The sequence below is a fragment of the Lampetra planeri genome, chromosome 23 (assembly GCF_965212315.1).
Source record: "Lampetra planeri chromosome 23, kcLamPlan1.2.h2, whole genome shotgun sequence".
Lineage (NCBI taxonomy): Eukaryota > Metazoa > Chordata > Hyperoartia > Petromyzontiformes > Petromyzontidae > Lampetra > Lampetra planeri.
In genome coordinates, this window is record NC_136129.1 from 7586020 (window position 1) to 7612344 (window position 26325).

At 45.5% G+C, this 26325-nt stretch overlaps 2 protein-coding genes and 3 non-coding genes across 6 annotated transcripts; 2 read left to right on the forward strand and 3 right to left on the reverse strand.

Annotated features, from left to right (window-relative positions):
• Nucleotides 1-6: 6 nt before the first annotated feature.
• On the reverse strand, nucleotides 7-17657 carry EIF3B (eukaryotic translation initiation factor 3 subunit B). Of its 2 annotated transcripts, none has more exons than XM_078605051.1 (19): nucleotides 17477-17657; nucleotides 14535-14727; nucleotides 14098-14217; nucleotides 13028-13085; nucleotides 12090-12218; nucleotides 10737-10894; nucleotides 9899-10030; nucleotides 9254-9320; nucleotides 9082-9128; nucleotides 8121-8331; nucleotides 7357-7429; nucleotides 5964-6086; nucleotides 5300-5378; nucleotides 4598-4736; nucleotides 4315-4440; nucleotides 3037-3114; nucleotides 1941-2049; nucleotides 1440-1541; nucleotides 7-212 (listed from the first exon to the last, which is right to left on the reverse strand). In XM_078605051.1, the coding sequence occupies exons 1-18, from the start codon at nucleotides 17619-17621 to the stop codon at nucleotides 1444-1446; spliced, it is 2085 nt and encodes a 694-aa protein (XP_078461177.1). In that variant the 5' UTR covers nucleotides 17622-17657; the 3' UTR covers nucleotides 7-212; nucleotides 1440-1443. The 2 variants fall into 2 exon arrangements, with proteins under 2 accessions (XP_078461177.1, XP_078461178.1); XM_078605052.1 differs by having other exon boundaries at nucleotides 1399-1541.
• Nucleotides 9654-9731, reverse strand: LOC144726549 (small nucleolar RNA SNORD57). The gene has a single exon (XR_013587284.1). It is a non-coding gene; the product is annotated as a small nucleolar RNA SNORD57 (small nucleolar RNA).
• On the reverse strand, nucleotides 11353-11430 carry LOC144726548 (small nucleolar RNA SNORD57). The gene has a single exon (XR_013587283.1). It is a non-coding gene; the product is annotated as a small nucleolar RNA SNORD57 (small nucleolar RNA).
• Nucleotides 17658-19507: 1850 nt separating the features above from the next.
• Nucleotides 19508-19579, forward strand: TRNAT-CGU (transfer RNA threonine (anticodon CGU)). Its single transcript has one exon. It is a non-coding gene; the product is annotated as a tRNA-Thr (tRNA).
• A 737-nt stretch (nucleotides 19580-20316) lies between these two features.
• LOC144726387 (baculoviral IAP repeat-containing protein 5-like) lies at nucleotides 20317-25998 on the forward strand. Its single transcript, XM_078605057.1, has 4 exons — nucleotides 20317-20543; nucleotides 23338-23447; nucleotides 24107-24224; nucleotides 25099-25998. Exons 1-4 carry the CDS (start codon nucleotides 20433-20435, stop codon nucleotides 25183-25185), a joined length of 426 nt encoding a protein of 141 aa, XP_078461183.1. The 5' UTR covers nucleotides 20317-20432; the 3' UTR covers nucleotides 25186-25998.
• Nucleotides 25999-26325: the final 327 nt, after the last annotated feature.

The following is a 26325-nucleotide window of genomic DNA, read 5'->3' on the forward strand; positions in this document are numbered from 1 at the left end:
GGCAGGTTTCCTGGCCTCGTTCTTTATTTTACAATCGCAAAAGTTTGACGACGGGAGACGCTCCAACAAAGGCACAGGCTCGCGAGGGGTGAGCAAGGAGGCCATGATGTTGCATAAAATCCAAACCTCCCTCCGGTAAATGCGTCCTATGCGGATGGTACAAAATAGTCTCGGTGTTCACTCCAATAAGAACACCGCTCTTTTGCGATCACCTGCGAAAGAAAATTAAAATCTAAACGTTAACACAAAAAAAATTACCGCGCGGAAACAACAATAAAAAAACCACACAAGCGGACAAACCAGTGCATCAAGAGGGGCCTACATTGGGTAATCGATTCGACTGTACAAATGTGCACATTGCCAATGCATACACACATGCACACTTTAGGCACCTTTACTTAAACCCCCACGCATCCTAGCACGCACTGCAAGCATAATGTTGTGTGTATATATACGCATATTTATTGAGATAAACATTCTTTTGCGTAAGGATTTTGTTGCCAACTTTGCACAAGAAATGATGCAGATGCGTGCAACGGTATTTGTCAGCTGCCGGGGTGAGTGACATCGGCAGATTTATTTTGGGGTTTTGTATTTTTCATAGAAACAATGTGAAGTGTGTCCTTGGATGGACACGGAATTTCATGGGCACAGCAATACCTTACCCACATGTGCATACAAAGGAATGGGTTGGAGTCCTCGGATGCACACCATTTAACGAGTCGCAGAACGAGATGATGTCAATGAGGGCATGTGTAATGTCCCGGGTAAACTGGTTTACAAATTATCGCTGGCTTTTATGGGCAAGTTCTGGATGACTCTTAAATGATTCTAGATTTGAAGCTCTCGTGACTGCAAGGATTCATACTCTTCGGTTTTTTCGGTAAAGTCACGTAGGTAAAAAATTATAATAAAATAAAAATAAATCACCACGTTTAGGAGGCAACACAAGTCTCTGTCTTCAGGTGGGACCGTCACAGATAATTTTTAAAAATAAATTTTTTATAAACTTTGATTCTTGATACAGTAAATTTAGCTGTGACGGTCCCACCTGAAGACGGAGACTTGTGTTGCCTCTGAAACGTCGTGGTTTATTATTATTATTTTTTACCTACGTGACTTTACCGAAAAAGCCTAAGAGTATGGACTCTTAAATGAATTTGCCCGATTTGCATACAGGGAATGTCCGTAATAATAGCAACGCAACTATAAAACTAAATATACTTTCATATTGGACTACGTTTATGAGAGTTATCGTGACCGCCACCTTACAGACGGGACAGGGCGGCTGCATTAGCGCTTTCACATCAACCCGAGAAATCGTAAAAACAATAAACTTTGATTCTTTAATCAAACGGGGACTGAACACAACTTGTTGGGATGGTTCCGCAAGTGTACCGGATGTATCGTTTCTCCCACTGCCACCCCTCCCCCCCAACCTGCTCAGTCTTCCAGCAAGATCGTCTCCTCCTTGACGAGGAATTCAATCGTCTCCTCCTCCCAGTCCTCCATGTTGCTGTCCAGTTGGTCTGTGTCGACCCCTACAACAGCACACAAAGACAAAGATCCCCCCCGTAAAACAGACTGTTTGGGGCAAGTGCGGTTAGCGAGCACCTATGAAGGCCGGCACGGCGCAACAAGAGGGTGGGTGGCCAACACCACGCCTGGGGCCGCCTTTGTCTCCCCAGCGGAGATGTTTACACACCGCACCAGGTACTCATTTTAGGCTGAGTCGACCTAGGAGAGGTCCAGAACCGGTTCAGATAATCTTCACTGGTGTTGGCCGCGTGCAGGAGTCGAACTCGGGCCGACGGGCTCGTAGCGCAGCGCGCTAACCGCACACGCACACACGAACGCCTGTGCTTCACCACGACTGAAACCCGCCCGAGTCCATCTTTAGGAAGCCGTGGGGTGGCCAGTCGACCGCAACGCACGCTCACCATCTCGCAGCTCCATGCGCCGTTCCTTCTGGTCCTCGTAGGCCTTCACCACGTCCTCGCGGTACGTCCGGTAGTCTTCCAGCAGCTTCCGCCGCTTCTCAATCAGGTCCTGAGCGACGGGATCACCAGCGACGGGCGATGCATGAGAACGTATTCACAATAGCGTGGCTTTTACTGTTAGAGGTGCAGCCCTGCAATTGCTTGCCCATTGGCGCAAGAGTCTTCGCCATCAGAATAAAGAATCTTTATTTATCCTGAAGAAATGCGATGGGCTATGAAGATTTGTTTTACAGATGTCCAGTAGTAGTAGGCCAAAGACCCTCTAGAGGGGGCCAGGCATTTTGATAGCGGTAAGATTACCCACGCTTCACCCCACCGCATGCGACTTGCCGATCGACAGTCGTTTTAAACATTTATACTGCTGGATTAGCACAGGGGTGGGGCGATTTAAGAAACCTGCACCATTGTGGTTAAAGCTTTCGTGACTGCAGGAATTCATACTCTTGGGTCTTTCGGTAAAGTCACGTAGGCAGGTTCAACGAAGACGACCGCTTCTGTGTTGCGATCGAAACTGTCGTAGTTTTTTGTTATTTTATTTTAACCTATCTACGTGACTTTACCGAAAGACCCAAGAATAGGGCACCATTGTTTCAACTGCCAGGGCTGCAGACCAAACCAGCCGCCTCTGAATTGCAATCCTGGTTTGCTCGCCACTGGACCCGGCTTATAATGTAACTTTATTAAACAGCAGTTGGCAACAATATAATAAAAACCGAAACCGTACGTTATGGAAATCGAACGTCAGCTGTGACGATGTCTTAGCAAACGACGGGACGCTCTCCTCCTCCATCAGCCTCATTAAATCAGTTTTGTGTAGAACCTCCAGCACTCGTGTCAGGTACGAAGGTGTTTGCATCACGCGAGGACAAAGAGCGTACACGGACGGCTGTAACCAGTCCAGTGCATCGGTTGCATTCACAAGTGGCTAAACTAGGCTTCCTCCCAACGGTAGCCGCTCATCTCAGATGTCAGGAGCAAACGTTACAGGCGTGAGTGCGTATGGGCGTGCGTCGTGCGTATGTGCGTGCGCGCGTACCTTAGACGCCCTGTACTGCATCATGCGATCCTTCTGCTCAAACATCTTGTGGTATTTCTTGTATTCCTTCTTGACTTCCTGTAACATCGAAGGTTAAAATTAGAGGCGGGATAACGACCATCTCACAATTTTACTTCAAGTGGCTGCAACTCAAAGAGAACCACGTAAAACAGGACGACGTTCACACAGTACCACTCATGAGCAGCAGAGGGCAGCAACGATCAATTCAGTTCCAGGATTGCGCATGTGTGAAGTCGATTAATTGAGAAAAAAAATGTAACGGACTACTTTTTTGTTATGACCGATTTACTCGGAGACCTTTACAAATTAGGGCCCATGACCCCACATCCTGGTCTCTCAAAGGCAACAAGGCGCCGACAATCCACGTCCAGCATGACGCGCGAACGATGCCGATGACGTCGCCAAGCATACCCCCCCCAATCACTTCCCGTCCAGTGGCACGCGCGCAACAGCCGAGACTCAAACTATTACTGGTAGAAACCTCTTGGTTACACCAGCCCACAGGGGATTATTGTGTCCGTCCGTCGTGCAAGGAGGGGCTGGGTGGGGAGGGGAGGGTGGGGAGGGCTGGGTGGGGAGGGGCTGGGTGGGGAGGGGAGGGTGGGGAGGGCTGGGTGGGGAGGGGCTGGGTGGGGAGGGTGGGGCTGGGTGAGGAGGGGAGGGTGGGGAAGGGCTGGGTGGGGCTGGGTGGGGATTGGCTGGGTGGGGCTGGGTGGGGAGGGGCTGGTCACCCCGTGGTGCCCTTATAAAACTCAACGTTTAACCTACTCACCCCGGCTTGTGCCCGCCCTTACAGTCGGGCATATTTGCGGAATACACCACGCCGCCGTTGACCCTGGCCATTGACCGAGCAACCCAACGTTCCTACCAGCTCCCTCCGCAGGAATGTGTTTTCTTGGGTACCCAATAAGTCGAGTAATCAAACCGATAATCGTTAAAGCAATCAATTACTTCCATAATCGGAGATCCTAGCTCTGCACGTGAACTTGCGCCAGGCTACGTACGTGGTTTTTTTAATATCGGGAGGGATTGCACGAAGCTTTAGTCTTTCTAGATGTGGTCAGGGTTAAGGGGGAGAACACAGGTACACCGCAATCGTTTTTTTTGACTGGAGGTTTTGTCGGCAGAGGCCGCCACAGCAGCCGGGCTACATACATGATTTTAGTCGTGAGAAGATTTCGGGAGGGATTGCACGAAGCTTTAGTCTTTCTGGATAAACGTGGCCAGGGTAGGGGGGGAGGAAGGAGGGACAGGTACCGCAATCTGCTCTTTGGACAGGAGGGTGGCGGGCCGAGGCCGCCACAGCAGCTGGCAGAACCGCTCCAGGCCGTTCTTCTGCAGCAGGCGGCCTTGAAACGTCCACAGCCAGTACGCGTTGTCGACCTGCGGATACGTTCCAAGGTGGCAATGCACAGAAGGCAGAGGTCGCAACCGGGTACCCGATACCCGTACCCTACCCGATACCCGGCTACCCGTACCCTGCCGCGCGACGTTATTGCAGCTGATGCTGGTATATGGGAGGGGAGTGCGGGCCCCACACCTTGTGGCTCCACCACGACACGGAGGTGATGATGTAGCGCCCCGACGGGTCCCACTCCACGTCGGAAGCCATGAAGTGCTCCGCCACGTTCATCACCGTGCAGTCCGACGAGTCTACGAAGGCCAGCGCGCCGTTCATGCTGCACCCCCCCACACACACGTCACAAAACGGCACCTCCGATTGGCACGGTTGGCTACGTACGGCGCGCGAAAGACGTTCAACATACGTACATACACACGCACTACACTGGGGCATGAGTTTCCCCATTGAATTTTTTTGGTGAACTTTACGTTCATTTTTTTTTGAGAAAATTTTGGACTTCATGTTCGTATATTTTTGGGTTTGTTTGTAATTGTAATAACTTTCATTTGTAGATGCACCTTATTGATCATCTCCATTTTTATTAGGAATAGTTTTTTATATTAAGTTTCCACAATATAAAAATTGCTTTAAGCAAAACGCCATCACGTAATTGCACTTTAACAATTGATCCTAAACAAAAACATGATTTCAGGTCATCTTACATTTCTTAATTAGGTCCGAATATTGCATTTTTGTGATAAATCAAAAAATCAGGAGCAGTGAATACCGCGTAAAAGCAGTGCTACCAGGTAGCCACCGAATTTGTTCTCAAAGAGCTTGGCAAACAGTACTTAAGTGAAACCCAACGAGCCATGGCCAGACACAACAACACCCTCTCACCTGCGCAGCCCAGCAAGAACCACAAACTGGCCCTGGGGGCTCCAGTAAATGCTGTTGGCCTGTTGCTTGTCCAGCGTCTCTGCGGGCAGCACACGGCAAAGTCACAATTGGGGCTTTGCTCATGCTGCACAATTTACCCCTTGGTGCACACCGACCGCAGTTTTTTGTAAAAAATCATCCAGATTGGGTGGGACCACCCGAAACACATGGGGAGATTTGTAAAGCACGACCGCAGAAGCCTTACAAAATGTTCCCTTCACCATAATAAAAATTTCGATTTAAAGCTTTCGTGACTGCAGGGATTCATCTTCTTGGTTCTTTCGGTAAAGTCATGTAGAAGGGAAATAATAAAATAATACAAATAAAACATAATAAAATAATTCTCACTGTCTTTCCGACAGACCTGTTCTTCACCTGAGGACGGCTGCTTGCGTTGTGGCCGAAACGTCTTGAGAATTATTTTATTATGTTTTATTTTAATTATTTTATTATTTCCCTTCTACGTGACTTTACCGAAAGAACCAAGAAGAACATAATCAAAATGTTTAGGTGACAACAAACTATGCATTTGAACAGTGTCAGAAAAAGGTCACGTAATTTTGGCTCGGTGGTTCACGTGCCAACCAGTTTGTTTAGTTCTGGTGGGCCAGCGGGCGATACTCACTGACGAGGTCGATCTTTCCGTTGTTCTTCACATTGTAGAAGGAGACGCAGATGCGAGGGCTCTCTCCGTGCAGTACGGCAAACTTGCTGCCATTCGGCTCCCACGCAAACGCTCCGATCACCTCTGCTCAAACCCGGTGCCGCGACGGGAAAAAGGGACACACACACAGATGTCAATATCAACTCAGACCACACATCATTAGCCTGGTTAGGTTTTACATGATATCACTGTTTGATGGACACTTTTTGTTTAGTTGTAATTCCGTCCCAAATTTTATCCTTGAGTATGTCCCCTCATTTTGATATATTTTTTTATACATATCTTGATTTTATAAATAGAACTACCTTCGTTTAATATACACTGTAAAATATTGTGATGCCCTCTTTAGTGGGGGCGAATTTTGACTCGAAAAATTATTTGAATTAATGACTTTAGGCATTACGAGATTTAAAAAATCCATTAGAATCTCTCGCACAGCAATGCCACCCTTCATACTGAAGAATGACCTACAGAAGCAAGATACCGTAGAGCTCGCTCTGTCTGAGACCCCGTCAAGTGACCTATGATCCAGACAGTGAAGAGCAGCAATTTCCACTCGTTCTTGTATGAGAGCGAGGCCAATTGAATGACAGTAAAAACCGGTAATAATTTATCCAAATTAAGTGCAGAACCAATGTTTTTTGTGCAGTTTAACACGTAGGCTTTCGCTACCAAAATAATTCATAATAAACGTTTTTGGGTTTAGATCGCGTTATTTATAAACGTGTCGTAACCCTCCACCACCCGACACGGCCAATCAGCAAAAAATCGTCACGTTGACAAAAGACAAATAGTTCACTACTTTAGCCCACCGGTGTGTTGAAGAGTGAAACCACAACATTTACAAAAAATAGTTTTTGGAGTACGACGTTTCGCTGGTAATTGCATCCAGCATCATCGGGCAATTCGCCATTCTGGCCATAACGCGATCTCACCATTCTGGCGAATTGCCCGATGATGCTGGATGCAATTACCAGAGAAACGTCGTACTCAAAATAAAAATTGTAAATGTTGTGGTTTCACTCTTCAACACACCGGTGTGCTAAAGTAGTGAACTATTTGTCTTTTGTCAACGTGACACTTTTTTGCTGATTGGTCGTGTCGGGTGGTGGAGGGTTACGACACATTTATAAATAATGCGATCTCACCCTAAAACGTTTATGAGTTTTTCGTGCAGTCAGTGATGGCTGATATCATCGACTCGCCAAACCATTCTATTCACAGGTGGCTGTCTGAACTGGAACACAGGACCCTCAGCGATGTCGAAGCGGCACTCCGACCTCTCAGCCACACGGCTAACTCCATGGACGCTGCTCTGAGCAGTCGCCTACAAATGCCATCATCGGGGCCGTACCTTTGAGTTCCACTACGTCCACGGGAACCTGTTTTTCCCGCATGCGGAAAATCTCAAAGTTCGTCACAGCGCCCTGCAATCAAAATTCATACCAGAGCACCTCAGTCTCAATGCGCGTTGTCAATTAATATCCCTTTTATTAACAATTCCCTTGTATTTATACTGCGCTATCAAAGTGCTTAGCCTGTGCCCGTGCAACATTGGGTGCTTGAGAATGTTGCCATTGAATATTAAATTACGGTACGTAAACTTGAGTAACCCAGCAAGGGTTCGTGGACCACGCGAATGTGTGAAACTTCCACACCTACTGGAGTGACATGGCCAGGGAATGAAAATACAAAAACTGGGTTTATCAACCCACGTGTGTGAACTGTTGTCCTCTCATAGATGTAGGTTTTCTCTGGGCGTTACAATGTCTCCGCACATGCTAAACAGCGCCTTGATAAAACAAATCAGCCAAACATCTCGACCAAGAACCCTCCTAAAAAAGGAATCCCGAGCCTCAAATGAGGCTCTCCTGGATCTATGACACGGCCACAGCGCAGTGTTTAGCGCACACAGTGTGCTGTGAACCCAATAACAGTTTGAATGGCAACTCCAATGAGCACGGTTAGCTATGCACGGTGCGAAAGACATTCAACATACATACAAAAAAATACATTCTCAAAAAGGATAAAAGCAACCATCACAGGGGACGCTTCCCGACTCGGTGTCAACAACACGCACATCGCACGCGCCACGTTGTCGGTGGCGACAGCTCGTACCTGCAGGCCCCGCGGCGTGCGGTCCACCTTGACGCACATGAAGTCACCGGCGCGCTGCCAGTGCAGCTTGCAGTCGACCACGTTGAAGAGGTTGCGCACGCGCATCTCCAGCCGCGACGGGATCGCCATGAGCGTGACGCGCGCGGGGATGTCCTTGTCCTCGGGGACCCAGAAAGCCAGGACGTCGTCCGCCGGCGACCACGAAAATTCCCTGCGACAAGCAGCGACGTCGACAATCACACCGTTATTTTAACGTGAAGTTTGTAAAAACGAGCAATTTTTTGATGTGTTTCAGAGGCTTCTTAACACTCTATCAAACTACTATTAAAAATAACCTATGTCTCGAGTTTCTCGGCTGGCTGCGGGCCGAGCTTCTTTCCCACGGCTACAATAACTCTATTGGTAGTTCTAGATTTGAAGCTTTCGTGACTGCAAGGATTCATACTCTTAGTTTTTTTTTTCCAGTAAAGTCACGTATTGGTAGTGGCTGCTGCGGGCTGTTGCCACCGAAACTAGCACCTCCGATTAGCACAGGTGGCTAAGTACAGTGTGAAAGTTCTACAGACGTACGTGATTTTTGGTGAAACGGCGGAACAAGTTCTCAAGACGTAGACAGCGACAATGAGGAGGTGGGAGTAAGGAATACAGATGACAAGCACGGTTCATTCAGATACATTCAACATTCGCTTGGATGTGTGCGTGTGCGCCGTGCGGCTAATACACAGAAAGCTGGCAGAGTGGGAAACACGGTTGGTACATCTGCCAGTCATCTCAGCCAGTCGACCCATGGCACCTGCGTCTAGTTCCGTGACATCCTGCCAGCGGGCCTTTGACACTTCGCGTGGCCTCAAAGCGCACCACGCATGGAACAAGTGACGTGGTGAAGCTTAGTGGCACACGGCGGTTGCTGTTGCTGTGAGAAGGGAGTTAAGCATCTCCATGTGCTGCGTACACAGTTTACCTTATGCCAGTGATTTTGATGCTCTTCTTGTCGAGCAACCCCATTGACTGCAGAGACAAGAACACCGTAACATTAAAAAACAATCCTTGTAAATGACACCAAATTAACGTTGGCAAAAAATATGCAGGAATTGTGGGGGGGGGGGGGGGTGGCTTAATGCCACAAATCTCACCGGGGTTTCGTACACGCTTAGTGTATCTTGAGTCATTCTGGCAAAGAACTTCCCATCTGGATTCCACCTGCACACCCGAGACGGCACGACGGCATTAGGGTTTTATTGACGGTGGAACGTTGCTCCCAATGAAAACGCATAACACGCGACACAGCTCTAAGAAATGTGAAAATAAAACATTTTTAAGCGTTGCGTTATTAACACAACACGTCGCGTAATATATTTGCATTTCTCAACGGCGTTAAGAATCACTGACACAATTTTAATGTCCTATTAACTCGACTTTAGAGTTAGCCTGGATATAGGCCCTTTTGCCAGCAGTGGCGTGAGAAAATCGCAGGGCTGCGCCTTTGCCTTTTCACCTCTATCTAATTCTACGCCATGTACCTTTTTCGGCTCCCCATCAGCCTCATTAAATCAGTTTTGTTTGTAACCTCCAGCAGTTATGTCAGGCACAAAGGTGTTTGCATCACATGGGGAGCAAGCTCGATGAAACGACACAGTTTCATAAAAAAAAAACACAGTTTCAGTTTCCAATAAATCATGAACACCACACGTTCCGATAATTAGATGTAACATTTTTCTGCGGTTCACTTCCACGGTCTGGGTGCACGCCGGCAGAAGGAGCGGTGCACCCGCACTCACTTGAAGATGGGCCAGTGGGTGGAGCTCTCGCAGTGGAACCCTCGCCGCTTGTTGCCCGTGAGCACGTCCCACACGATGATGGCCTGCGGGTCCTCACGCGTGTCTATCACGGGGCTGAACGACACCATGTACCTGGCACAACGAGCACACAAATATACTCTTAGTTCTTTCGGTAAAGTCACGTAGGTAAAAAATAAAATAAAAATTAATAAAAAAAACAATTAAATCACGACGTTTCAGAGGCAACACAAGCTTCCGTCTTCAGGTGAAACTGTCACAGCAAAATATCTGTACAAATACACGTGTGACGCGTGCTCAGCGCAACGCATGCCACGTGCGTGAGGGGGCTTACCTGGCATAACACGTGTAACAAGGCATGCTCGGCACAACACGTTTCAAGATCGTAAGGCATGCCGAGCACTGGCCCTTAATTCGCGCTCGCTAATAGCACCCACTACAACAGCCCATAGGGCTTAACGGGGTGTGGGGGGGGGGCATTGTCTTTGTGCTTGTGTGTGTCTCACCAGCGAGCGCTGCGCTACAAAACCGATGGCTCGAGTTCGATTCTCGCTCACAGCCAACACCTGTGACAATTATCTGAAGCGGTCCTGGGCCTCCCCTAGGTTGACTCGGCCTCAAATAAGTAGCTGGTGTGGTGGGACAACATCGCTACGAGGGAGACAAAAGCGGCCAGGGGTGGTGCTGGCCGGCCACCCCCTCGTGTGCCATGTCGGCCTTCATAGGTGTTACTCGCGAACAGCACTTGCCCCAAAAAGTCTGTTAAAGCTATAAGGGGGGAGGGCGGGGGGGTTCTTCGCCTTTGTGGACGCGTGCTCACCGCTCGCACGGAGAGAAGTCAATGAGCTGCACGCCCTGGTGCGAGAAACGCTGGATCTGCGTGAAGCGCTCGCCGCCCCACAGGGCGATGCCGCGCTGGTGGAACGTAGCCAGGTAGGTGCCCTTGGGGGACCAGCGCACGATTGTTTCCGTCCACCGCTGGGAAAAAAGACACGGGTGCGCGGGCCACCCTGCCCGTCAGCTGCTGTGCAGTGCAACAGCAACAACAGAGGTTCACAACACACGTCGTACAAATTGTCTCATTCCATCCCCGTGTAACGTTCGCACAACGGCCTTGCAAATCGAGTGTTCACCAGTTTGATCTTCCGGGGCGGCAATGACAAAGTATCGTAAAATTCTCCCCAAACCTCCCCCCCCCCCCGCCTGTCCACCCACAGCTGGGCAATCGGCAGTGTTAGGCGCTGCAAAGATAATCGGTAAGCCCACATTCAAAACGACTGGCCAGCAGGAAGAGAACGCCAAATAGACTCTAGAGGCTCTTCAGAGCTACCTCTCATGGAGGGCCTTCTGCCACCAGCGGCGTGATCAAGCAATATCAGGTCTGTACCTTTGCTTTTTCACGTCAACATTATTCCATCTCTTCCTCGTTTTGCTCCCCATCAGCCTCATTAAATCAGTTTTGTTTGTAACCTCCATTAGTTATGTCAGGCACAAAGGTGTTTGCATCACATGGGGAGCGAACTTACACTTTTTCAGTTTCTCCTAAAATATACAGCGACCTTACATTATGCTTTGGTGCTCAGTAACTATAGCATAGCTGCACAGGCATGCATGGAGAGAAAGCATGCTTTGAATATTACCAAGACAGGAGAACATATGTATCGGGGAACAGAATTCAAAAACGTCATTAACTGTTAAGAAAAGTGGATTAGGACAGGGCACATTGCTTAACATAAATGGTCGGTGGTCAAACCTGACACTGGAGAGGCTGCCAAAGAAGTACAACTGCCAGAGAACAACCATCAAGGGTTATTGCAGCAAGATACTGAGAGATTGGTGGCTTGAATCAAGCAGTGGATAGATCATGGTTGATGACAATCATGAAGCGTAGGGCACTTTAAGAGCCAATATAAATGTCTCGCGTGCCTCTGACGGCAGCGTTCCAGGTAAAAGTTTACCTCCACGCCCTTAACAGATCGTACGAGATGGGAGACATCCGTAGGCTTGAACCGAGCAGTGGATAACGTCACGGTTGTCGATGATAACGATGAATACGGTGCACCTTGAAAGCCAGCGTAAACATGTCTCGTGCGTGTTCTTGACAACCAGGGTTCCCAAGGTCCCAATTTCAACCGCGTGCCGTGACGGACGCCCGAGCGAGACCTGGGCTCACCGCTCTCTCCTCGACGATCTGCGACTCCGTCACGTCGTTCAGGAAGATGGCCACCTTCTCGCCACTGTCGTAGATGACACTGAACTGGTCCCGGCAGTCCGGCTCCTCCAGCCAGTACCTCATGTTGCCCTGCGAGTTGCATAACAGCGGTCACTCAAGTTGCAGCACTGAACGGCACCGTGGTGATCACTCAACCGTCCCGACTCACCAGCCCTCGCACTGGTGTTTGAATTTAGGGTTAAAACAATTTGAGACGTTCGGAGATTATTTCAGATATTCTATTCAGATTTCCATATACTACACTTGAATAACCGTTGTGCAGTAAATGTAATAATTTAACTAAAGACATCATTCAATTGTAAACAATTACATCTAAAATATTTTACATATGAAATGACTGCCTGCAAAAGATGGACAGGCCACTGAAAATCTACTTTCTATAAAAGCAGTTTATTATTGGGTTATAATTAATCGCAAATAAACAACACTCGGAAATGATCATATCCAGTTTCTTGGACCCTCTTTAATAACCTTGCCACAAATGTTCTTTAAATAGCCATTTGGCAAGAATACTACTAACACATTCCTGCAGAGGGAGCTGGTAGGAACGTTGGGTTGCTCGGTCAATGGCCAGGGTCAACGGCGGCGTGGTGTATTCCGCAAATATGCCCGACTGTGAGGGCGGGCACAAGCCGGCGTGAGTAGGTTAAACGTTGAGTTTTATAAGGGCACCACGGGGTGACCAGCCCCTCCCCACCCAGCCCCACCCCTTCCACCCCCCATCCAGCCCCTCCCCACCCTCCCCTCCCCACCCAGCCCCTCCCTCCCCACCCAGCCCCTCCCTGCACGACGGACACAATAATCCCTTGTGGGCTGGTGTAACCAGGAGGTTTCTAACAATAAAAGGTATTCATATTTAGTTAAGACGTGGCACTCACATGGTCTTTGAATTCTTGCTTCTCAGGTGGCTCCCATTCATCACAAATGTTCATGTACCTGTTGAGAAACACACAAAAATACCTTTAATCCACATCCATGACCAGAACCAATAAAGGATATTACTTTTAAAATGGTATTAAAATAACGTGAGTTAAGCATATGACTGAAGCCAGACAGTATTAACTGTAACGTCACGACGCTCTATTACAATCAGAAATAATATACGTTAAATAGACAGACTTAGGGCTAGTCTTGGAGTAACAGAGAAAGAGAGGCACAGTTAAGCTTTTAGATCTGGTTAGGACTAGAGTTAGGCCTGTATGCTTAGTCACGGCTCAGTTCAGGCTTAGCTCTGGTTTAATTGAGCCGGCTCACAGCCAACCTTAACTTGATGGTCTAAGTGAGGGGGTCAGCAACAAATATAACAGGAGCCATTTTTTCCCGAATTCAATATTTGAAGAGCCACAATGCATGTGAATAACGTCACGGAGCCGCAGGTTGACCAACCCCTGGTCTAAGCCATGCACAACCATGCTCAGGATTTCCACACGCCAAGCCTGAGCTAAGCCATGGCTGAGCCGCTCATGTGTCTTTGACAGCAACTGTGCGGCTCACGCCTAAACTGAGCTGTGTTGAGGCCAAACCAGAGCCGAGCCATAACTAAGAATACAGGGCCTTAGAAACTGACTTGAGGATAATAATCATTCCTCGACAACCTTTGACTAACAGTTTCAATGTGATTATACCCGAGGTCAAGGAGAAAATCCAGGTAAAATTCTGCCAGTGTGCAAGGCAAAAGCTGTGCTCACTTGTCAAAATTGAGGATAATAATCATTCCTTGACAACCTTTGACTAACAGTTTCAATGTGAGTATACCCGAGGTCAAGGAGAAAATCCAGGTAAAATTCTGCCAGTGTGCAAGGCAAAAGCTGTGCTCACTTGTCAAAATTGAGGATAATAATCATTCCTTGACAACCTTTGACGAACAGTTTCAATGTGATTATACCCGAGGTCAAGGAGAAAATCCAGGTAAAATTCTGCCAGTGTGCAAGGCAAAAGCTGTGCTCACTTGTCAAAATCGGTGAAGAGGTTGACCCGGAAGGTGTGTTGCTTGTCCAGCTTGTACCCATCGGCACCCTTGACGGCCTCCTGGGCAGATGATGGCTTAGAGTACTCCAGGAAGATATACCTGAAATAAGACCAGCACAATTGTTAAAAAATTTTTTACTCCGATGACAAAAGAGGCGGTATTTTTACTGCAATGCATTTCAGTACACATTGCATATCTGACTTTCACGTACTTGCCCTGACCGCCCAGACCCAGTGCAGTATTAGTGCGTGGAGTCAATAACGAAAATGTCCTATACACTTTCACATATCTGAACTCTTCACATATCTGCCTATATCCTCATCTCCAAGGGGTTAAGACATATCGACGTTGTCCTTTTTTTAGCTTTACTTTTCACAGTGTTCATGCACATATTCGCGAGAGACGCGGGGGCTCACCCTTTGGTCTTGCCATCGCCCTCGGGGAAGAAGTCGCTGACGATCTCGCCGAATTTCGCAAAGATCTTCTTGATGACGTTCCTGAGCTTGTCGAGCCGCTCCGGCCCAACCTGCGGCACGTTGTCGACCACGACGACATTGTCGATGCCGTCGGCCTCCTTTGGCCGATCTCGAATGATGTCGCCCAGCAATTCTACGGGGATATGAGAATTGGGCAGGCGCTCCTCATTAGCTGTCCGACTCACAGTGTTAACCATTTCCCAAAAACATCATAGGAGCAGATGAAGACGAACTTCAGGGTTTATTGGGGCTCGATTTTGGGATTTTTCAGATTTATAAAAACATTAGGAACACATCCCTAGCACGAGGTTGTGCAGTGGCTCTAATCTTCATTATGTACACTACGTAGTACAGCAACCAAATGACAACACAAAAGCACAGCAGTCAAATGACAACCCAAAAAAACCTATATTATGTATAAACGAAAACCTGTTTGTGCATGGTGGTCAATCCATCCAAGCATTATCCAGGCTCAATCCTGATCAGCTTCTGAGACCTCATGAGATTAATTGGATCCCAGGTGATTTGGTCATTTGCAAAATCATCTTCATATTTCCCAAATTCTTAAATAGAAATGCGCTCCTGTTTTGTCACGCGTTTCTAAAAGCTACTTCCTAACCCGCAGCTAAAAATATTTATTTTATTCAGAAAACATATTATATCTGGATAGTCGTTTGAGATGGAAAATCACATATGCAAGCATTTGCACAGATTTACCAAACACAATTTGCCGCTACGCCCATTATTACTTAATTAGGAAATGAAAAAATTGTCACATGAATGGAGAGGCAGTCAAAGCGGTGACGCCCACAAGGGAGTAACCAGAGGACATCGAGCCACCAAGCCGAGGAAACTTCTGGACAATTGCTGGCTCTCGTAGCGCTGCAGTGGAAGAGCTGATGCTACCGTTTATAACCAGGCAAACAACTCCCATTGAGACTAAATATCTTGTTGCAAGGCACGGATGGATATCCGTTCATTTCGCAGTCTCTCAGTCACCACGTTGTGCACTGTCTTTTATGTGTTCTCGTGCCAATGGTGGAATTTCGACATTTCTACAGCAGCAGCCAGTCTATGATCAGATATCGACCAAATGATAAGTGAATCAAATGAATAATTCGCACTACAACACCGGCACACAATGGCAAGCAGAACGTAAAAAAAATAATCGGCATCCCTTATAGCCGAAGGATACAGCGTGGCTGCTGGTAAAAGTGGCGCATGAATGAACACGAATTACGGGCTCACGGTGGATTATGGGTAGTGCATTTTTTTTTACAAAAGCTAAATAAACACACACTGTAACCCCAAAAGCCTATGGGCTTTCTGAACCAATGCCTTTTGAAAAATATAATTATCAGCACAGGGTGATGGCGTAAAATGCACAAAAACAAATTACGTCCAATTTAGTTGTGCTGTATTACTCTGATCCCATGTGGGGTAGAAGCCCTCTCTTGTTTATACGAGGCCACACCATACCGTTCAGTGGAAATCAGTCCATGGTTAAAAGGCAGCTGCAAAACACTGGTTCATTCATAAATGCCGGCTGGCTGACGGATGGACGAACACCTTTTCACGCAGTTAAAGAGACCTTCGTCTGTTATTGTTTATTTTTTCATACAACCAAATCAGCCTGAACAAGCGCGGCCCGAAAATTGAGCAAACGTTGAGCCAAAATGATGGTGGTGTGTGCCCGTAATAAATTGGTGCCAAGTGTGTACAAAACAGGTTGCGATAGGGGCTGGGGGGGGTGACACAAACATTGTAAGGCTGCATTATGGCAGTGCAGAAACAATCTGTTCTGTAATATGCGCTAGCCATCTCTTGTGATTCCAGCGTTCACCAACCCCACACTGACCTGCGTTGTGGTGAATTATGGTGAAATAACTTTCACAACTCACAGGGAGGGAAATGGAGCCTGGGAGCAATCACATGCCGCGTTACCCTCCCCCCTGTACAACGCGGGGTTTCCTCCCATAGATAACTAATTCACAGTAACAAATGCGGTTAAATTCATTGATGGCTTTGGCAAACAAACAAAAAAGCCCCCCCCCCCCCGGGCCAAACCTGAGTTCGATTCCCACCCTTGGCGAGTGATGTTACAGTACTGTTATTCTGAATCGGTTTTCGACTCAATTTGCGCAATTCACGAAAGCCAGCAACGACCCAACAGATGGTGGTGAATCTAGATTTGAATCTAGATTTGAATCTAGATGGGGGTGAATTATGGTCAAACTGTGTGTAAATCCGAGCAGTGAACTTGACAAAAAGGGCATCAAGAAACGCACGCAAACACCCCCATGGGAGACCACCGCGAAATAAAAAGGAGTCGTGAGACCGTGAAGCATTCCCAGGAATTAAGGGACAAATCATCTCCTGCCATTTAAACACAGCTGGTTGGTCTCGGTCCTAATTAAAAGCCTTATTAAAACACAATGTAACTTTTTTCTTTACTCACAAGGTAGGGTCGTTTCTTCACAGAGCACAGCGCAGGAACCGTCGCTCTGCGATGAAGGGCCCATTCGCCCGAAACGTCGCCCATTATCTTTTGTTTTAGGCCACGTCTTGTTGTTAGAACGTGTTATTGTTGCTAGAACGTGTTATTGTTAGAACGTTCACTTTCTTTTCTGACGCGCGTGCTTGTTGCAACCACCGCCCATCGCAGCACCGCGCGCCTACACACACACACATCTATATATATGAACATATACAGTATTTCACGAGAGACTATACGTTTTAATTGAGGCCTGGCGTCCAAAGGACCTTTCAACTGGGGGCCCTGCCTAATGCACCGGCATAGAGGCCTACGGATTGCACCACACAACACGTGGCGGCGGCGGCGTCGTCTGGGCATCGCGCCCAACACACCGTGGGTCCCTCACCGCTGTCGGAAACGTCGTCCACGAAGTCCTCGGAGTCGCTGAAGTTCTCCTCGTCCTCGTCCCCGCTCCCGGCGCCCTGCGGCTCGAGGGCGTCGTTCATTTTGCCCGACGGCAGCCAGTCGTCTTCCAGGCCGTCATCCGCCATTACGCGCTCAGAGAGTGAGAGAGAGAGAGGGGGGGAGGGGGAGAGAGGGGCGGGGTCGTGACGTCACGCGGATGACGTCACGAACGCGGCGGCTTCGACGGCCATGTTACTAAGGGAAGAGATATTTTTTGGGGGGGTCTTATGGGCCGTCCATAAATGACGTCACGCGATTTTGGACGATTTTTGAGCCCCCCCCCCTTCGTCACACGGCGTCGCAAAAAGTCAGACCCCCCCTCAAATATGACGTCACAAAGCTCTGCCCCCCCAAATAAAACATGCTTCAAATCGCTTTAAACTATTGTCATTGTCGTGCGTATTTAATGTGCCGCTGCAATTTGATGTTGTAGGAGAAAACATTTATTAAAAAGTATATTTAATTAAGTAGAACGTGTTGTCTATATATATTTAAAGTTGCGCATTTTTATGTGACGTCACATTTCTCAACCCCCCCCCCCCCCTCTTGTCGCACATCGTCACAAATGTCTGACCCCCCCCCACCCTAGGTGAGTGACGTCATTTATGGACGGCCCCATTCGCATTATGCGAGCCCATTGATATTGCCCTTCATGTCCATTGTGTTGCCGCGGAGCAATGATGGAGTATCAATTCACCGGTTACGCGTTGATTAAAGTGTTAAATCTCACTCCCTACACGACTGCAAAAGATGACTTTTAATGACTGCCACGTGTGTCATGCGGATTCATAGCAACGATCTTCAAGAAAGGTTCCATCCTCTAGTGAATCGATCTAGACTTATATAATGGATATCCGTCATAGCAATGTGGAATTTCCACCGCTCGCTTCGTGCCCGCTGCACAATCCTCGTCAGTGGCAGGGAGTTCGCCCCTTCTTATGCTGCAATTCGATCAATGACCACTTCCCTTGTTCAAGTTTGAACTTCTTCAAGAACACATGTAGCTTCAGCAGTTTCCCTGCTGTGATTGTCTAACTTGATGAAGGTCGCTTGTGATGGGATCGAAACGTCGTGATCGATTATTTGCTAGTGTTATTGACGAGTGTTTTTTGTTTTTCTTTGGTTCTTTTCGGTTAAGTCACGTCTAAAAATAAAATAATAAATTAAAATAACTTATTTTTAATTTATTATTTTATTTTATTTTTAGACGTGACTTAACCGAAAAGAACCAAAGAATAATTCCTGCAGTCACGAAAGCTCCTAAATTATGTTTTTTGTTTGTTACATGTGCTCATGCGCCATTGTCAACGCGGTATCACCAAATAAAATTGTTTTATCAAACTATTACATGTTGTACAGTAATAATACATATACTATATTCTTGGTTCTTTCGGTAAAGTCACGTAGAAGGGAAATAATAAAATATTATAAATATAAAACAATAAAATATAGATTTGTGACCCCCGGCTTCGTCACACGGCGTCACAAAAAGTCAGACCCCCCCCCCCCCTCAAATATGACGTCACAAAGCTCTGCCCCCCCCCCCCCAAATAAAACATGCTTCAAATCACTTTAAACTATTGTCTTTGTAGTGCGTATTTAATGTGGCGCTGCACTCTGATGTTGTAGGAGAAAACATTTATTAAGAAGTCTGTTTAATTAAGTAGACCGTGTTGTCTATATTTATTTATATGTATTATTAATAATAAAATAATAGAAATATAAAACTATCAAATATTGTTTTCTATTTCTATTATTTAAAACATATAAAAAATAAAATATTCTTTTATGTTTATTTTATTATTTCCCTTCTACGTGACTTTACCGAAAGAACCAAGAATATGAATCCCTGCAGTCGCGATACCTTTAAATCAAAATGTAATACGTAAACTGTATAGGTGACCAACATGCAAAAACGTTGAGTTTGGTTTTTGCGATCAAATGAATATCGGAGCGAGCCAATTGAGCAACTGGCGCGGTGGCCAAGTGGTAAGGCGTCGGTCTCGTAAACCGAAGATCGCGGGTTCGATCCCCGCCCGTGCCTTGCATTTTATTAAAAAATAAAGTTACCGAACAAATCGTCAATTTCAAGCTCACGCAATTACTTTCCATTCGAATCGGAATTTAATCCGAGATAAGTCACCCACATCAGACAAAGCGAGGTTTTGCAGATTTTTATGAATAAGAAATGTTCATGTTTTATCTCGTAAACTCGCCGTTAAGAATTTAATGCGTTTACGTTTGGTTCGAATTTGATTCCAAATGCGATTGTTTTCAGTTGAATTTGTACTCGAACAAAGCAACAATAAACGCAAATCAATTAGCTATAATGTTTACATTACATAACACCCAGGGGTAACCTTAAAGCAATGCGCCTATTATTGCATGATTTTGTAAAAAAAAAACACGCACGTTTTGATCTTCCGGAAGAGGTAGAAGTTGCTTCCTCCTCTCAATAAAAACACATCTACCGAGATTGTTTTAAACAGTTGCTGCATCTTCCAGAAGCAGAAGATACCAAGAAGTCTAAATCGTTGCCAACAACTGAGCCTGTGCGGCGGGCGTCTTCCGGAAGATCTTCAAAAAAAACGCGAACTTCTACCGGGGGGTGGCGCGCGAGGGGAGGGGGGAGGGAGGAGGGCGGCGGCGGGGGCGAACCCCAACGACAACAAATTCAAACGGACCAATCGGAGGTGACCACAAGCAAAAAAAGGCCAATCACGAAGCAGCATTCAAACTAGCGCACGTCATCGTTTCAAAACGGACCAATCAGATGGCGGTGGGGGGGTGACGTCAACCACCACTTTCGCGGGCTTTTTTTCATTACAAGAAGCTGCTTAATGGCGGAGTAAATAAGCTAAACGTCGGAGAGACAAGCAGCGAGCCAGGGACCCACAATGGAGAAGTACACGCAGATCGGCGAGGAGTTCTACGAATTGGAGAGGCGGAAGAAGACCTATGATGACCGCTGGCCCTACAAGGAGAACTGCGCGTGTACCCCGGAGCAGGTGAGAGCCGGTTCGTGTTGCAAACGTGCTGGGTGATGTTTCGATTTAAAGCTTTCGTGACTGCAGGGATTCATATTCTTGGTTCTTTCGGTAAAGTCACGTAGAAGGGAAATAATAAAAATATAAAACAATACAAATTCTCACGACGTTTCGATTGCAACACAAGCAATCATCATCAGGTGTGAAAATCACAGCAAGAAGATGTTCTTGTTGTGGTTTTCACACCTGATGATGAATGTGTGTTGGGTAATGTATCCACTCATCCTCCACGTTGTTATGTTTATGCTTCCGTCTGCATCCGGCAATAGTATATCTCGCATTCTCCGAATGTTACATTTAATGTACGTGTATATATGTACCCTCCGAGTGGTGGAGGGTTATACTTGACATTCCTTTACACAGAGCTCTAATCCATGATTTAAAAAAAAACTGTTTGAATCCTAATTGGTAGTGAAAGTCTGGGTATAGGATTCTATTAGAATGCTACAGAGTTACCATATCTTGCTGCACTCCCGTATTAACAACGGTATCCTAAACGCAAAGGCTTCTCCTACGCTGGTAATACGTGAGTACAGTGCGTGCGTTCATTAGTTTCAATTATTTGCAACTTATACAATTTTAAGCGAATGGAATGAACAATACTGTTCAATGATAATTGTTTTTTTACCCTTCTATCTGTCAACAAAACTGACACCTTTTTACAAGGAGTCATGTTTGCATAGACCACGACCTGCAGTCATAATGCAAACAAAAAACACAACTCTGATAATGTGCACTGTCCTTGAAGTTGATTGGTCCACACCCGAGACAGGTTTCCTTAGAGCCTAGTCTCACATGGGTTGGACCAGATGACGCCAAAAGGCGCACTGTTCAACCCGCTAATTCTTGAATCTATCTTTACGGAGATTTGAGTAACTCTACGTGGATTGCCATACACCGCCAATATCAGTATCATCACTCTTTTATATTCTGGGGTCTTTCAGTAAAGCCACATAGTTAGATCAAATAATAAAAATTTCACGACGTTTCGATTGCAACAATATATTCTCAGCAGCTCTCCCGCGATAGTTCTCACCTGATGACGATTGATTGTGTTGTGATCGAAACGTCGTGATATTGTTTTTATTTTTTGATATATCTACGTGGCTTTACCGAAAGACCCAAGATTATGAATTCCTGCAGTCACGGAAGCTTTAAGCCAAGGCAAAACTTTTTTGTTTATAATTGGAGGAAGCCGATGAGCTATAAAGCTCTTCTTCACAGATGTCCAGTAAGGGCACGAGGTCACAAGGTTACAACAAACAATATAAAACACGATAGGAGTGAAAATGATAGGGAAGGCAAACAAATCACTTGAGAAAATATATACGCAGATCAAATAAAACTTTTAAAAAATATTTTCAGGTAAAGTCCACTGAGATATTAGCTTCCTTTTCATAAGAGACCTGGTCACAAATGATGATAGCTCAACAAAGTGGCTTATCAAGTGAAGTGTAATATACAATGTGCCTGCAGGGTGGCGCAGTGGTAACACGTAACTTGTGTGACCTGGTGTTTGAACAAACATCCAACGCTGAACATGTACCTGCAAATGACTATTTGGATGACACGTGAGCAAAATCGATCGTCTTAAAAAAAAGTTGACTTAGCGAGGCTTTCTTGGGTAAACACGCGGTAATAATGATACTATTTAAAACTATATATCTATGTCTCGAGTTTCTTGGCTGGCTGCTACAATAACTGTTGTTGGTGGCTGCGGCCTCTTGCCACCAAAACTAGCTGGGGTAAATGGCAAATTGGATTTTGCCGTGGAACAAATGAACATTGGTTTGAAAGGGAAGAATATTGGTAGATCTATAATAGCTACACCGTAGAGGTGGGAGTGACGAATACAGAGAAGACTTTCCACTTTTCATTTAAAAGTACTCCGACTTTAAAATTTGTTCTGAATAATGTCATTCTTTCGCCAGAATATTCTTGAAATCCGACGATATAAAAAAAAACCCTTGCGATCCAGATTATCATTTAATTTTATTCCATTAAAAGCAGATTATGGTACTTTTAATGGTCAGTGAAGGATTGTGAGACGAAAAATTACAGTTGTCTCGAATGTACTGTTGCAGAGCAATGGGTTTCTCTACTAGCAAACAAAACTATTATTATGACAATCATCTAGTTTCTCAATTATAAGATTATTTTGTTTAAGTTGCCTACGATTAAGTCAATCAATTGTATTGCTTCTAATCTTACGAAATTGTACCTTAAATTGATTTCACTATATTCCACTACCTTGTTCTACCAGCACAAGACAAACTAGACCACCACTTCCTGGGCATTAATTTATACTTGCAGCCCTTTTATTAATCCACCAGATGAGGGCCTACCCCCACACCCTGCGGGATCACCGGTAGTTATTTGACCATACTGCACCACCATGCTCATTGCATGTTATTGGTGAAGGGGGTGTAGACCAGCGTCAGTAACGTCCTCGTGCAGCTCTTTAAGGACTGCTTCCTAATGTTATTTATTAAGGACCACCGTTTCGTATCCGCATGCATTGCGGCTCTTGAAATACATGTATTTTTTTTTGCCGAATAAAAAACAAATGGCTCATTTTGGTTGCCGACCTCTGGTGTAGAGCATATGAGAGGCAATGGATTTTGTTGCACCGCCCCATGCTGATGACATTTTTTAAACAAGTGAGAGCAGGCTCTTGATAATTGAGACATCTTACCAACTGCCATACTGACAGGTGTGTGCATGCTCTGCTTATTTTTTTTGTGCCCACGTACAGATGGCAATAGCCGGATTCCTCCACCAGCCATCCGATGGGGAGGTGGATGCAGTAATCTGCTTCTTCTGCTTTAAGGAGCTGGACGGCTGGGAACAGGATGACGTGCCTTTGTGAGTGGGGTTATGATAGTGATGTGTTGCCGTTCCAATCCAGCCCATGTTACTTCACATTGGAGCAAATGGCTCACAGTTGGAAGGTTGCGAGTTAAAATAATGTTTGGAGTTTGATTTGGACTATCACCCCTCCTAGGGTCAATGATTACCAATTTGTGAAGAAGTGATCAGTGGTTGTCCTATGGCTTGACTCGTTCCATCATAAGAATGTGGAGTTTCCACTCCTGGCCAAGGGCTGTAAACAGAAGATTAACACCACCTTAATGCTCATTTGAGCAAAAAATCACCGACTTTTCTTTGTCAATCTACTACTGCATGAAGACCACCACAAGCCGTGTTGGTGGTTGCTTAACCATACGCACGCTGATCAATGCAAATTGATGGGAGTGTGGTCCCATAACTGATTCAGGTATTGCTTTAATGACGTTAGCCATGGAAAAGACTCAAACTCTCGTTGCAGTGCGCTCCCTTGTCTGCTTAGTGCTGCATATTAATGCAGCAACTTCAAGATATGCCTGATAGATATAAACTATTCCTGTCCAGACACCTCTGTTCTTGATGTGATTTACTGATTATTGTAATGGTTCACAATCCAATAACATGCATTGTGCAGGCCTTTTTAAATAACACACGACACTGTCTCCTTCACCTTCCAGGATGGAACACAAGAAACATTCAAGTGATTGTGGATTCCTGACGCGCAAGAAAGAATTTGAGGATCTTACAGTCCAAGAGTTTATAATTCTGGAAACGGAGCGACAAAAGAACCTGTTGGTAAATAATGTTTTACTGTTCAGCACACAAGACGATGTTGGCAAAATACACATGACATGAAAAATTATCTCAACCCGTCAGTCCACACAGCTCGGTTCAGGTGATGAAAAATGATCTTTGCCCATTGTAATTGTATTTTTTTAGTGGCATGTCAACAAAGCTACCCTTTCAGTTTGAGGTTTAATTCCTCTATGCAGTATATCTGTAATAACATTGTCATTTTACAAAGTAATTTTACAGCACTTGGGTTGGTACACCACATATACACACAACTCGTGCTTAGTAGTGTAAATATTTAATTGCCTTGGTGCAATCCCTCTAAACATGCAGATGTCCGATGAGTGTGTGCCAGTGACCATCACTATGGAATTTGAGTCCCAGTTCTTTGCCAGAAATATCGGCTTATTGCATTAAATGCTTCTGTATTGCGTTCTTGAAGACCACTTGGCTTTTAATTTGATGCCTGATGCCAAAAAAACTTCGGTATAAAGGACTTGCCAACATTTCAACCAAGCAGTTCAAACTGCTGTCCAATTATAATTTACAGCAGTTTGATAACTTTATGGAAAACTTGTATTTCAGTATATTTCTAAGTTTGCATTTCAATTACTTTTCCAAAATATTAAAGATTTCCGGTTTTGCATCGATTCAACAGATTAAATTCACAAATTAATATTGATAATGATTTCACATGAAATAGCATACACTTGAAATAACATACACTTTTGCAATGAAAATATGATTTGCTATCTGAAACAATTTTTATCTTAGGACCACAGGTAATAAATTGTGCTTAAAGTATGTTTTTTGCCTGAGTGTCATATTTGCTCGTTTGCAAACAGAATCTCACGTGACTGCATTTCTCGCTTGACAGAAAAAGGTCATATCGACGAAGAAGACGGAGTTTCTGTACCAGGCGGATGCTGTTCGGCGGCAGCTCGAACAGCTCCACGATCTGTAGAGATTGTTGCGAGACCGAGAACCAAGTACTTAAATCGCACGAGTCGAATCGCGGCTGACGGATGGCGCCAAAGCTTGTAAATACGATGGGGGCAATTTTAAGGCAGTCGTCGCCTGCAATTCTCTTACGGCACCATTTTCCGTTTTGAATATAATACATATAGAGCTGCCGAATTATTGATAAATGGATCGCTCCTCCCCAGCGTGGTAAATTGTGGTAACTTCCAAACAACCGCAAGTCGGATCTGAACACTTGATTGGTTTAGGTAACTATGACTTGTATTGTTATTTAATTTGTTAATACATATTTAATAATTATCTCTTAATGCGATTTCCACTCCAAATTTGTTGCTCACGGGAAACCCATTGCCGATGACAATTGGCCTAATATTTCCCCAGTGTGTCACAGACGAGAACCCATCTCTGCTTTGCAAGCGGAAGCAGACCTGATCAGTGTTGTTCATTGAATAGCTAATGTTTTAATGTTGTGCACATACTCTTATATGTAAAGCTAGTGATATTTCTAAATGTCAGGCTAGCTTTCCAGTGAATGCCTGCCATTGTTGATCTATGCTCCACCAGTGGTCGAATAATAACAAGCGCTGGGTGGATTTTTTTTTGCAAATTTGCGGAGCTCCTTGGATGGTTGGAGTGCTTGTCGTTAAAAACTCTTTTTTTTGTAAACTCGCTCATAGTTTAAAGTTAAATAAAGTTTCTTAAGTGCCCGCTCAAAATTGTTGAGGCTGTGATGTCGTGAGGGCTTCGTTTATCGCGGTAATCGTGTATTTGAATAAAGTTTGAACTCTTGAAATGACTAGAAATGGGCACTTCTATTATTTACTTTTTTAAAAATGCTGTAAGTTGGTGGGGAAGGAGGTGGGGGATTAACCAGAGTCCACCTGATTCCGTGAATTATCTTCCCGCACATTGGCTGCGAGTGTTGCTCACGACTGATAAAACCAGATTTATTAAAACTCACGAAGCATGCGTGGAACAATGAAGGGTTTTGTGAGCTAGAGAAAGAGACATCGTTTTTGTGTGTGTGCCCTTACGGAGCGCTTGCGCGCCAATGGCCTTTCAAACATTGTAAATGTACTTATGACTTGCACAGTCGTGCCATATTGTCAAGTAAGTGTAACCT